The sequence below is a fragment of the Perognathus longimembris genome, chromosome 3 (genome assembly GCF_023159225.1).
Source record: "Perognathus longimembris pacificus isolate PPM17 chromosome 3, ASM2315922v1, whole genome shotgun sequence".
NCBI classification, from domain to species: Eukaryota; Metazoa; Chordata; class Mammalia; order Rodentia; family Heteromyidae; genus Perognathus; species Perognathus longimembris.
Window position 1 is genome coordinate 67363731 of NC_063163.1, and position 13361 is coordinate 67377091.

A 13361-nucleotide genomic window follows, 5' to 3' on the forward strand; every position below is an offset into this window, starting at 1 on the left:
AAGACCACGTGCGGGGACGGAGAAGCGTACAGACCAATGAGAAGAGGAGTTAGAGCCGAGCTGGCTAACGGGATTGGATAACGGGCCGACCAAAAGGGCGTGACCTAGAGACCTAATTGAAGGGGGCGGATACTACAGGAGGTGAAAGGGGAAAGGTGTGAGGAGGGAAACCGAGGCGCTAAAGGGGTGACGGGAGGGGCGGGACTCCACAGAGGGGCGGGACCGATGCCTCCCTACGCTTGAAATAGGGGGCTGACCATTGGACAATACTGGAACAAAGGCCCAATCATCGTAGGAGGCAGGTTACTGACTAAAGGCGGGACCAAATACAAGGAAGCAGGCCATTGGCTGCTACAGGAGGTGGAACTTAGTTGCCAGTCTGCCACTGGCTAACATAAAGAGGCTCAACTTAAACAGGGAGGAGCCAATGCCAGTCTGAGTAGGCGGATTCTAGGGCGTATAAAGTGTTGTGTCCACTATGTTCTCAGACCACAGAAAACATGCAGACTACACATGTTAACATACTTTACGCATAGGTGTATATATGGATATCACCTAAGTATACTGTACATACTATAGGCCAAAATATCCAATATACATATTGTGAGGTCAGTCCGGGGGAGGGCTCCATGCTGGGGAGAGCTAACTGCCTCCAGGTGTGCCACTTACCTAGGTAATGGGCGGAGACTTAGACGACGGAGGTGGGGACCCATCTGCATGGAGCCCTCCCCCGGCGGCAGACCTTACACACTTATATGATGTGCTTATTGTGTGTACTAATATATAATGCTAACCTACACATTATGAGAGCCAGGTGCTGGTGGGCTCAGGCCTATGATCCTACTCAGGAGGCTGATATCTGAGAACCATGGTTTGAAGCCAACCTAGGCAGAAAAATCTGTGAGATTCTTATCTCCAATTAACCATCAGAAAACTGGAAGTTGTGCTGTGGCTCAAAGTGGTAGAGCACTAGCCTTGAGCAAAAAAGCTTAACAGTGCCCAGGCCCAGAGTTCAAGCCTCACGACCAACAAAGTGGGGGTGGCAGGGCGGGCAGCAGCTTGCTCTCCTGTGGCACCACTGAAGACTTTCTAACATGTGAATTGCACCATTCAAAATGGACAATATGGCCAGCTACCAGTGGCTCACACCTGTAATCCTAGTTACTCAGGAGGCTAAGACCAGAGGATCATGGTTTGAAGCTAGTCCAGGAAAGAAAATCTGTGAGCCTAATCTCCAATTAGCCACTAAAAAAGCCTGAAGTGGCACGGCGGTTCGAATGGTTAAAATGCCAGCTATGACCAAAAAAAGCTAAGAGACAGTGCTTAGGCCCAGAGTTCAAGCCCCGGGACTGGCACAGAACAGAACAAACAATTGGACAATATGGCAGCACGAGTAAGGAAGATGAGACAGGATAAAAAATGCAAATTGGATGAGTCAGTGGAGAAAGTCAATTAATGTGGAAAGGGTGAACTAAGGACCAGAGGTCATGGGCATGGAAGTTAGAAGGTTAGCTTCCAGTTCCACCTGAGGCTGGTGTGCAGCTCAGTGATAGAGCATTGTCTAGCATGAATCAGGCCCTGGGTTCCAGCTGAACACCAGCATCCACCAAAAAGTTAAGTACTATCTTACCATATAATCCAGAAACTCCATTCTAGGTGCTATGCAATTATTTATTCCACCTCTGAAATCTTATGTTGAACATGTAAGTGAAACCCCACTCAATTGTACTTGGAGATAAGGCTCTTTTTTTTTTTTTTTATGTTAGCCCAGGGGCTTGAAATCAGGGCCTGAGCACTGTCCTGAGCATTTTTGCTCAAAGCTAGCACTACACCACTTGAGCCACAGATCTGCTTCCATTTTTTGTTTGTTGATGGTAACTTGCAGATAAGTGTCTCATGGACTTTCCTGCCTGGGCTGACTTCAAAGTTCAATCCTCAGATCTCAGCTTCTAGCTAGGCAGGATTACAGGCCTACCTTCTTTACACTCTAGGTTGACACTCTACTACTTGAGCCATGCTCTAGCCTACCATCTTTCCAGTAAATTAGAGAACAAAAGTGTCTGTGAATTATCTGTCTGGGCTGGCTCTGGACTGTGGTCCTTACACCTCAAACTCCTAAATAGGAATATAAGCATGAGCAACCAGCACCCAAGCTCCATAAGGCTTTATGGTCAAAGGATGGTAGGAGTGTGGAGATCAGATTGCACTGCACATGTTTCTCTTAGAAGCAGAGACGCCAGAGCATGCTCTGCCTTATGAGGATACAGGGAGAAGGTAGCTGTTCCCAAGATGGTAAGGTAACCTTCATAGGTAGGCCCAGCAACATGGTTCATGCTATAATCCCAGCTCAGAAGATGATTATGAAGTGGACCATGGGTCTGTAACAAGTGCTTAAAAGTTGCTTTGGCTGAGGAGCTATGACTACTTGGTTTGGACCCATGAATTACAAGCAGCAGAAAACTTGGCCTCCTAGTCTCTACTATACTTTTTTTTTTTTTTGCCAGTCCTAGGACTTGAACTTAGGACCTGAGCACCGTCCCTGGCTTCTTTTTGCTTAGGGCTAGCACTCTACCTCTTGAGCCACAGCACCACTTCTGGCCTTTTCTGTTTATGTGGTGCTGAGAAATCGAACCCAGGGCTTCATGCATGCTAGGCAAGCACTCTACCACTAGACCACATTCCCAGCCCTCTACTATACTTTTGAATTCTGTGTACTAAGCCACTGTCTCCAGTGGTCACGTCTCAGCTGTCTTGGAAACTAGGAAGAAGCAAATGGGAGGCTGGTGTTAATGACTGAGACAATGTGTTGTCAGACTGCCTGTGACTGCCCTCTACACCTCTGCTTTCAGAACACACCTGTGACCTGAGTCAAGTCTCAGCTGTCTTGGAAGCTAGGAAGAAGCAAATGGGAGGCTGGTGTTAATGACTGAGACAATGTGTTGTCAGACTGGCTGTGACTACCCTCTACACCTCTGATTTCAGAACACACCTGTGACCTGAACTATTAATCATTCATACCTCTTATTCTGTCAATTCCCCCCACTTATTTATTTTGCCAGTCATGGGACTTGAACTCAGAGCCTGAACACTGTACCTGGCTTCTTTTTGCTCCAGGCTACATTCTACCCGTTGAGGCACAGTGCCACTTCTGGTTTTTTCTATATATGTGGTGCTGAGGAATTGAACACATGGCTTTATGCATGCTAGGCAAGCACTCTACCACTAGGCCACATTCCCAGCTCCCTCCCCCCACACTATTTATAGACACAGCAAAGTTGTTGTTTTGTGGAAATACTTTATCCTTCCAGCTGCCTATTAAGTATAAAATACTTTTCTCTGCCTTTCACGATTATTCGATTAATCATCTTTTATTTAATGTGCTGGAGTGGGTGGCTGGACCTTACCCACGAAACCCAGGAGTGTAAAATCTCCTGTAACCTACTCGGTCCAACTTGGGGAGAAAAAGTTCGTGAGATCCCCTCCTCCCTCATCTCAACCAATAGGTGGGCACAATGGATTATGTCTGTTATTTCAGCTACAGGAGGAATGCAGTTCCAAATTAGCCGGGTCAAAACACTCAGGAGACCCCATCTCAACAGAAAATCCTAGGTGTGATGGTGTGTACATGCCATCCCAGCTATATAGATAATATAAATAGGAGAATCAAGCTGGGGGCCAGTGGCACATACTGTTTCTTATTGAAGCCTCCTAGGGTCAGATCACCTCTTTCCCCTCCTTCTCCCCCCTAGCCTCGCTGGCCCTTTGCATTTCCTAGAGAAAGCTCAGGATATTTTCCCCCAGGCTTGGAGCAGGTCTGGTGGCCGTGTGTGGGGTGTGTGGTGTGTGTGTGTGTGTGTGTGTGGGAGGGTCTCCTGCTCCCCAGTATCTGCCAGTGTCTCTCCAAGTGTCTGGTACAGCTCACTACACTTGCCCCTGTTGGCTCTGTTCTCTCCACCCTGGCTGCCCAAATGATCCCCCAATCCGTTCAACCCCAGAACTTCTCCCACCCCATGGCCCGGGGGCCAGAGGGACTTTGTTACGTAAGCGCCGGAGAGCCAGGGAAGGCTCCCGCGCAGGGCAAAGGCCAGGCCCAGCGATGCCAACCCTCTCGCCGCCCGTGCTCCGCGAAGAACGCCAGACACGGCCAGCGGCGGGAAGCACGCACGTCGCCTTGGCAACGGAGTCCGGAAGCATCATCGAGACGCGCCCCACGGTGCAGAGCGGCCCCCCCCCCCCCCCACAGGCGAGACGCGGAGGCTAGAGAGGCGCGTCGGGCCGATTGTCACGTGCCCGGCCGCGCGAGGGCGGGACTTCCGGCGTGGCGCTATTTTCTTTTTTTTCTTTTCCGGTCGTAGGCCTCGTCGGCTCCTCCCCGGTAGGGCCGTGTGCCCCCCGTCCCCCTCCCCCCCGCCCGCGGCCCCCAGCCGCCGGGCCGCAGCCACCATGAAGAAATTCTTCCAGGAGATCAAAGCTGACATCAAGTTCAAGAGCGCAGGGCCCGGTCAGAAACTCACAGACTCCGTGGGGTGCGTGAGAGTTTCAGAGCCTGAGGCTCCTGGGGGCGGGCCGGGCCGGGCCGGGAGAGGGTCTGAGAGCCGAAGCGCCGGGGCGGCGGCCTGGGCGAGGGGCGGAGCTGGAGGGGCGGCGGGAATCTGGCGATGAGGGCTTTGGGGGCGGGTGTCAGGGGCGGAGCGCGTGAGGTGAACGGAGGGGCGACCTCGGGGGCGGAGCGCGGGGTCTGGGAGGCGGAGGAGAGGCCCCGGGGAGGGTCTGGGGGCGGAACTGGCAATGGGAGAGGGGGATGCCCGGGGGGGGGGGGGGAGGCGGAGCGGGGGCGGAGCCTGGAAGGGGCTGCGGGGAGAGCTTGGGGGCGAGGCTGGACGGCTGGCGTGTTGGAGTCCAAGGAATGGAGCTGGTGGAGGGCATTGGAGGGCTGGGGTTGCAGGACGTGGGAAATGAGTGAGAGGCCATAGGAGTGAAGTGGGTGGTGAGGGAGAGGCCTGCAGGATCGTGGGAATGCGCTCCTATAGCAGCCCAGATGGTGTGGGGCAATCTTGGTGACCAGTGATTTGAAGCTGACAAGTACAAAGAAGTCCTAGGGTTTTATGTGAGGCTTATCATCTATAGAAACACAGATCTGGGCTCTGGTTCTGGGGAACTTTGGAGGGTGAGGTGAAGGGTCAGAGGCTGCTCTATCGAGGGCACTATAAGGCCTGAGAAGTCTGGGAAGCAGTGTGCTGGTGGGATGGGAAACTGGGAGGTCTGGAGGGGAGGGATTGTGGCAGAGGGGTTCTGTGACAGCCCCCAGGGTGGTGGATGGCTGAGAGACCGGAGCTTGGACAAGCTAGGGTCCTTGTAGGGACAGAAGGGTGATCGGGACCAAGGACAGATTGTAGCTAGGACAAGGTTTGCAGGAATAATAGAAAATTTAGGAGGGAAGCTGGCAGGTCTGGGAAGGAGGGATGTTCATCCAGGTCCCTCCCCAGCTTGAGGGGGCAGCTGGGGAAAGAGGTGGGTCAAGAAGGGCTTGTATATGACAGAGGAGCACGGGGGCTGATGGTTACCTTGGACCAAGCCTAGGGAAGAGAAGGAATGGAGGAGAGGTCCAGGAACAAGCCTGCAGCTTTGGAAGGCAGGACAGACAGGCCTCCTGCTTCAGGCCTCAGCAGGGGATGACAGGGGGTTGGTACACTAGGATGTCCCTCCCTAGGGGGCAGATGACAGATCCACCAACAAGGTGTGTATCATAACATCTCTGAGAAGGTGGCACTTGAGCTGACACTGGGTCATTTGTGGAATCACCTCCCTGAGGGATCTGGGAGGCCAGATCCCCTTGTGTCACCCTGTCCCAGGCAGGACATTCTGGGGACTTTTCAGGGAATCTTGCTTGCTTGGCATGTAGAAAGCAGTGGGGGTCAAGTGCAGACAGTGAAGTGGCTTTGGAGTGTTGCTTTGTCCCACAGAAGACATAGTGTGTAGGGCAGGGGTGGAGAAGAAAGGTACATAAATGGTCTGTTCTACTCAGAAAGAAGGAAGAGGAATGAGGGTTCCTAATGAGAATCCAGCTTCCAAAGGCCTGTGGACCTAGCTAGTCCTGTAGGACCCATTGCAAGCCAGCCCCAGGAGCCGGTCCCAGGTGCCATGGAGGGACACATTGTTGGGAGCCCCATGGGCTTAGCTACAGTGGACCCCAGCATGACCAGGCACTCGAGAAAGGGAAGGAAGCAGGATCATGTCACCATAGCAAGCCCTCTGCATTCCTGGGACGTCAGGGAACCTTGGCACAAGAGTGTGTTGGCCTTGTCTGCACTTGGAGATGCTAGAGCCTGGCAGAGGCCCCAAAGGGGCAGAACTGAAGCAGTCTCCCTGTCACTGCCACCCCCCCAGGGGTGGGCTGGGAGGGACAGCCTATGCGGGCCAGGACAGGGTTGTCTAATGGGGTCTGTAACAGATGCTCTTCCATTGGATCCTGTGTCGGCCTCAACTCCCCTGTCTCTGCCCCTCTAGAGAGAAGGCCCCCAAAGAAAAGTCCCAACAACCAGCCCTCCGGCAGCCCCGCCAGGGACCTACTGATGAAGCACAGATGGCAGCTGCGGCAGCCCTGGCGCGACTGGAGCAGAAGCAGCCCAGGTCCCGGGGTCCCACGTCACAGGATTCCATCAGGAACCAGGGTAAGCAGCTGGTCATGCTCCACCAAGGTTGGGATCATGGTTACATGGGGCCTGGTGTGTTTCTGAAATCACATGGGGAACACCCACAGGACACCCAGGCTCTAGGGGCTTGGGTGGCAGGACACTCCTTGTGGAAAAAATCAAGCATTGAGTAGATGCAAAGGTTCCAGGACTGGACCTTCCTCGGGAGCATGGGGCAGGGAGGGGCTTGGGGCTCTGTGCAGGGGTCTTGGCTCTTCCCCACCTGCCTTTCCCTCTGCCCTCCTAGTGAGAAAGGAGCTCCAAGCCGAGGCAACCAGCAGCAGCAGCAGCCCGGATGCTTCTGGGACCAAGACGGTAACTAAGCTAACAGTGATGGCAGTAGCATCCCCTCCCCCCCAGCTGGGCTTCCCCTGCCCCCCTTGGAGAAGGTAAGAGTGCGGAGGTCTGGGATGGGCTCAGCCCTCAGGAGAGCTCGGCCCAAAGGTGTCCCAGGGAGCAGAGCCCCAGGTCCCCGTGATTCCTAGAATGCAACAACCCTAGCTGTGCCCAGGACTTAAAGTGCGGAGAGCTGGGGCTTGTGCAGCCCAGGGGTGGGTGCTGGCCCCCAACTCGAGCTTCTCTCTTCAGGGGAGGCACCCCAAACTCTTGCCCCAGAAGTCTGCTCTGGGTTCTGCCCTCCCTAGTCCCTGAGCAGGGACCTTTCAAACACCAGGAACCCCAAGAGTTTAAGGCACTGCTAGGTGGCCCAGGGCTAGCAGCCAGTAAGGACAGCATTGGGGTGCGGATGTCTGGCCCTGGGAGGCTCCTCTCTGTGCTGTGGCTCAAGGTGAATTCTGGCCATAGTCAGACCCCAGACACTTTTGCCCCCAGGTGCCTGAGGCCAAAGAGGAAGGCTCAGGCCCCTTGGCGGTGACCGGTGTGTACTTCACCTGTCCACTCACGGGGGCCACCCTGAGGAGGGACCAGCGGGACACTGGCATCAAAGAGGCCATTATGTCGGTGAGTGGCCCCAAGGGCATCCCTGGGACTAGAGCCACACACAGCCTGGCTGAGGTTTTACCTGCTTTGCCCTGTTCCGCCCTCTGTAAAGAGGTCACCTCATACCCGAATCCAAGCGCCTGGTCTCTGCCTCATCTGCAGGAGCTGGGAGCTCTGGGTCCTTTTCAGACATGGTGTGTCTCCTGTCTGTCCCCTTGCTATGCTGTGTCTGTCCTCTGGGAAGCTCCATGCAGGAAAACCATCAGGCTCCCACCTGTGCTGTCTAGCCTTCTTCCCCTGTGGACATTGCTTCCTGCTGCATGTGCCCTTCCTCCGTTCCTTATCTCTTAACTGAGACACTTCTGGGGTCCCTCTTGAGGGTTGTAGCTCCTCCCCAGATGTGTGGGGGGGGTGCCTGTCCCCTGCCCACTGATCCTAGGTGACACCTATCCTGGGGACGCCCTGCCTGTATCTGCCCACCTCCCTGCCCCTGCACTTGCCCTGGCATCCAGGCTTCCTGCTTTGAAGGTGGCCAGAGAGCTTTGGAGATGTCTGCCATCTCTGTGTCCCCAGCAGCTGCCCAGGTCTCCCTATGCCCTTGAGGAGCGGTGCTGGGATGTCCCCGAAGCCCACACCTGCTTCCCAGGAGCTCTGGGAGAGATGAGAGCTGGGCAGGCCCTGGTGGGGCTACTGCCCCCTTGAAGTGCCTGGTGTCCCAGGGCTGAGATGGGCACCCCAAGTTCTCAAGGCCACTACTTGCTACAGAAGATCATGGGTGGGCAGTGCCATGCGTGGCACATGTCGTCACCATGCCCTCCCCTCCCCAAGCACTTCACCAAGGACCCTGTGGCTGCCTCCATCATGAAGATACACACATTCAACAGAGACCGCGACCGGGTGAAGCTGGGTGTGGACACCATCGCCAAGTGAGTGGACCATGGGATCCCTCGAAAGGGCCGGGCTGCCTTTGCCTGTGTGGAGCACACAGGGATTCGAACTGCTGCTTCCTTTGGGAGTGGAGACAGGGCCAGAGCCCACTCTTGGTGTTGGGCTGGGCAAACTGGGGAGGGCTTGAGTATGCCCACTGGTCAGCACCCCAGGCGGTGGCCCCTGGGACCTCCAGCCATGCTTGGTGGTCCCTCACTCTAGCTGTCTACTCAGCTACTGCTGTAGCTTGTGGGTTCCCAGGGCAGCAGGCCCCTTGAGTGGGCCCAGGTGCTGGCCTTAGGCTCCTGCCCAGTAGGCATGGGCTGTCATGTCTGTGGGGTCACTGAGACCACAACTCCACTCTGCTCACAGGTGCTTCCCCTTGCTTCTGGCCCCTGTGGCTCTGAGCCTCTGTTCCTCCCCTCCTCCCCCCCAGGTACTTGGACAACATCCATCTGCACCCTGAGGAAGAAAAGTACCGGAAGATCAAGCTGCAGAACAAGGTGTTCCAGGTGTGTCCTACCTGACCTGGTCTCCCACAGAAGCAGCAGTAGGGGCCTTGGCCAGAGGCAGGGCAGGGCAGGGGTGGTCAAGGCCCTGTGGGATTGGGGCTCCACAGGATGGTTCTATCTGCCCTGCCCAGTGCAGGTCAGATTCTTTGGGGCACACTGGAGTGGTGGGGTTTGGGCACCTGGTTACAGATGCCACCCCACCTGGCGTACTGGTGCCACTCCCCACCTTGGGGGTTCTCTGCTGGCAGTCCTTTAGGGCTTCAGCCCCCTCCTCTGCCCCTGGCACTGGACATGTGGGGCCTGCACCCTGTAAGGTGCTGGTGGGAACTGGAACTGGGCTCTGTGTAGAGTTCTACACAGGTCTGGGGCTCTGTCCGCAGAGTGGAGACACTGGCAGGGGGCGGGGGGCTTTGTGTGACCCTTGTGCCCTCACCCCCAGGAGCGCATCAACTGCCTGGAGGGGACACACGAGTTCCTGGAGGCCATCGGGTTCCAGCGGGTGTTGCTGCCCGTCCCAGACCAGGGTGAGGGGCGCTTAGGGCGGCGGGGCCGGGGTGGGCAGGCGAGGGCCCGTCCCGCGGCCAGTGACACGGTGCTGGCACAGAGGCCCCGGAGGAGTTCTACGTGCTGAGCGAGGCGGCGCTGGCGCAGCCCGAGAGCCTGGAGCGCCTCAAGGAGCGGCTGGTGGGCGCAGAGCCGGTGCGGGCGCAGCTGGACCGCCAGCGCCGCGTCTTCCGGCCCTCGGCCCGGGCCGCGCAGTTCGACCTCCCCACAGACTTCTTCAACCTCTCCATTGAGGAGCTCAAGCGCGAGCAGAGGCTCAGGTGGGGCGCTGAGGCCGCCTTGGGTGGGGGGGCGCCTGGGGAGAAGGGCGATGGCCTGATCTGGGTCTGGGGCGCAGGTCGGAGGCGGTGGAACGGCTGAGCGTGCTGCGGACTAAGGCCATGCGGGAGAAGGAGGAGCAGCGGGAGCTGCGCAAGTACACCTACACGCTGCTGCGCGTGCGCCTGCCTGACGGCTGCCTCCTGCAGGGTGAGGGGGCGGGGCGGGCGCAAGTACACCTAGCGCTGCTGCGCCTGCGCCTGGGGCGGGGCCGGGAGAGCCCAGGATCCGGGATTGACAGCCGCCCGTCCCCTATCCCTCCCCTTGCCTGTCTCCAGGCACCTTCTATGCCCGGGAGCGGATGTCGGCGCTGTACCAGTTCGTGCGCGAGTCCTTGCAGAGCGACTGGCTGCCCTTTGAGCTGGTGGCATCCGGAGGGCACAAGTTGGTGGAAGGCGAGAACCTGGCCTTCAATGAGTGCGGGCTGGTGAGTGAGAGGCCGTGCTGGGTGCGGGCAGGAGGCAGGATTCTGTGGGGCCAGGGTGTCCCCTTGGCGCCTCCGTGGGCCCCTGCCCCAGTGGACTCACAAGAATCTATGCTTTGACGTGGGACAGCGCCTAGGAACAGGGTCTCACCTGGGTCTGTTTAGAAGCCACCTTAATACTGGCCGTGTGATCTCGAACAACTTTGTAATTTCTTGGTGGCTCAGTTTCCCTTGTCTTAAAGGAGGGTGGGGTCTTCTGAGCCTGGGAATGAGATTGAGACACAGGGACCTTGTGGGAAGGCCATAGGCTGGCAGTGTGGGGAAGTGGGAACCTTGGGTTCTGCTTGTGTCTGATGGCTTTGGCTGGGGCTGAGTCTGAGCCCAGGTCACCTATCAGAGGAGTCTCTGTTGGGGGATTGCCAACTCCACTCGACTGTCCTGTTGTGAGCTCACAGGGACACAAGGTGACCTGTGATGTCCCACTCTAGGTGCCCTCTGCCCTCCTGACTTTCTCCTGGGATGCCGCTGTGCTGGAGGACATCAGGGCTGCAGGGACTGAGCTGGACTCCTTGGTGTTGAAACCGGAGCTCCTGGAGGCCATGGAGAAACTCTCCTGAAATAAAAGCAGGGTTGGCTCGGCCTGCGGCTCTGTCTCATGCTCTCCCCATCCCTGCCCCTCCCTGGAGCTGCCCTGCTGCCTCGCTCCAGATCCCCTGGCCATAGGAGGGTGCTGGTGGTCCGTCCCAGAGACTCTGTCCCAGGGGTGCCCTGGACATGCACCGGAGCTCACTAGGGACATCACTGTGTCCAAGCCCAGCCGCTGCCCTGTGGAGCCTAGGGTACACAGAGGTGGGCCTTGTGGATCTTCAGCTTGAGGACAGGGCCCACAAGCTGTGGACAGAAGCAGCACCTAAGATGTGTAATTTCTAAATTATGAACATAAATAAAATAGGATATTTAAATATAGCTTCTTGGTATTTTGTTGTAGCTGCCCAGTACATGGCTCCCTGCTCTTAGGGGCTGTCCCTGTACCCATAATGCCCAGCCCTGAGTATGTTCTGATGCTTTAAGATAGCCAAGGCTATGAAAAGCTGTGTAGCTGTTTTGATGGTGGATGGCACGATAGGCACCTGCACCTGGGAAAGGCCAGGGTCATAGGGTGAGAGGAAACCAGTGGGGGAGAGGCAGGGCCAGCCAGCTTTCACAAGTGTTCTACACAGCTATCTTAACCTCTGTGCCTGTGTGCACATGCAAGTACAGGGCCCAACCTATCTAGGCATGCTTGCTCATGCTGGTGTTTTACCATTTGAGTCACAGCTCCAGTCTGGCATTTTGCTTGTTAGCTGGTAATGGCATCCTGTGCTTTTCTGCACAAGCTGGCTTGAAACCTCCATCTTTACTTAGCCTCCTAAGTAGCTCGGGTTACACCATGAGCCTGAGTCTTTAGAGGGCTATGACCTAATCGTCACCAGGCTATGCCTTAGAGGTCCCCTCGAACTGTGGTGACAAGCGCATACCACATCCAGGCCACACAAAGGCACATCTCATCAGTGGTTCACCTTTTATATACTGCCGAAATTCTCAGGACCTGTGACTTCTTCCTGTGATCAAGTGATGGACCCGATCATCCTTAACTCTTCAGGACCCAGCTCTACCACAGGGTCCTCACAGGTCAAAGGTCAGAAGCAGGCTAGGAGCAGGTACACTGCTGCTATACCAACAGGAAGGGGAAGAAGCGGTTCAGGAGCCAAGGGATGGGGAGCGGGGTGGGGGGGGGGGGGAACTCAAGGAGCTGAGGCAGGCCAGCATGGAATTTCCCTGGAGCCCCAGCCCTGCAGGGGGGGAGAGGCCAGTGTTGGACCTGGGCCTCTAAATGTGAGATAAATCTGCACCATGTGATTTGCTCTAGTAGTCACAGGAGGCTGGAGATGGACATCTAGGGCTGAGTGTGTCCTGATGCCACAGCTAACGTGATTGGACTACAGCAGACCCACACCCGCTTCAGGCCACTTGGGGTGGTGTCTGAGCCAAGTGCCTCCAACCCTTCTAGCCCACCCTCAGTGAGGGGGCTGTGGTTGCTGGTCCTTTGACCACTACCAGCTCTGACAGGCAAAGCTCAAGTTTCAAGGTCCTTCATTTCTTAGAAGTCAGCAAAAACGTATCATCTCTAGTCCCCTCTGCGTGGCCACCAGCAGCTTTGTCAGCACTGTGCCGAACTGCACAGGTGCACCTGGGCGTTTTCACCCCAGCTGGCTGTGGGTGGCCTGTCCTCCATTTGTTCCCAGGATTCCAAGTTGTCAGGTGCCCTGGTAATATGGTCTAAGGACTGCATGTGTCCCTACTCCCGTATAGCAGGGCCTGGCAGGACTCCATCTGGAACCAGGTGGTGGGCTGTGAAAGAGATGGGGCCAGGTGCTGGTGGCTCACAGCTATAACCCTAGCTACTCAGGAGGCTGAGATCTGAGGATCATGGTTCAAAGCCAACCTAGGCAGGAAATTCCATGAGACACTTATCTCCAATGAACTAGCAAAAAGCTGGAAGTAGAGCTGTGGCTCAAGTGGTAGAGCGCCAGCCATGAGCAAGAGCTTGGGGGCAGTGCCCAAGCATGCAAGAGTTGGGAGAAGAGGAGAGCTCTGGGTCTGAGTGGTATAAATTGCTGAAACCTTGACCAAGATCTGAATATGGTAAGAGGCCCTAGTCGCATGTGCCTCCTTGTCATTGTGCTCTTTGCTTCCTTTCCTAGACACATGGCATTGCGAGGGGCAGCTCAGCCAAGCTGACTTGGTTTGGTTGAGGAATGGGGTCAGGAACACACCCTCACCTGAGGAACAGAAGCACCTGGAAGCCCTCCTTGTGCAGGGCAGCCAGGGAGTGTGAGGAATTAATGACTCACACCTGGGGTAATGCTCTCCCAGCAGACCAAACTATACTGGGCTACAGCTAGACACACTCACTCACCAAAGAAATGCATCTGACACAAGACA

General features: G+C 56.1%; 1 protein-coding gene across 3 annotated transcripts; it reads left to right on the plus strand.

Annotated features, from left to right (window-relative positions):
- Window positions 1–4109: 4109 nt before the first annotated feature.
- Window positions 4110–11342, plus strand: Ubxn6 (UBX domain protein 6). 3 transcript variants are annotated; one of them, XM_048341963.1, is made up of 12 exons: window positions 4111–4316; window positions 4462–4526; window positions 6508–6671; window positions 6940–7007; window positions 7524–7652; window positions 8460–8557; window positions 8995–9070; window positions 9510–9594; window positions 9675–9894; window positions 9972–10102; window positions 10231–10379; window positions 10865–11342. In XM_048341963.1, exons 3-12 carry the CDS (start codon window positions 6584–6586, stop codon window positions 10991–10993), a joined length of 1173 nt encoding a protein of 390 aa, XP_048197920.1. In that variant the 5' UTR covers window positions 4111–4316; window positions 4462–4526; window positions 6508–6583; the 3' UTR covers window positions 10994–11342. The 3 variants fall into 3 exon arrangements, with proteins under 3 accessions (XP_048197919.1, XP_048197920.1, XP_048197918.1); XM_048341962.1 differs by lacking the exon at window positions 4462–4526 and having other exon boundaries at window positions 4110–4316; XM_048341961.1 differs by lacking the exon at window positions 4111–4316 and having other exon boundaries at window positions 4363–4526.
- The last annotated feature ends 2019 nt before the right edge of the window (window positions 11343–13361 follow it).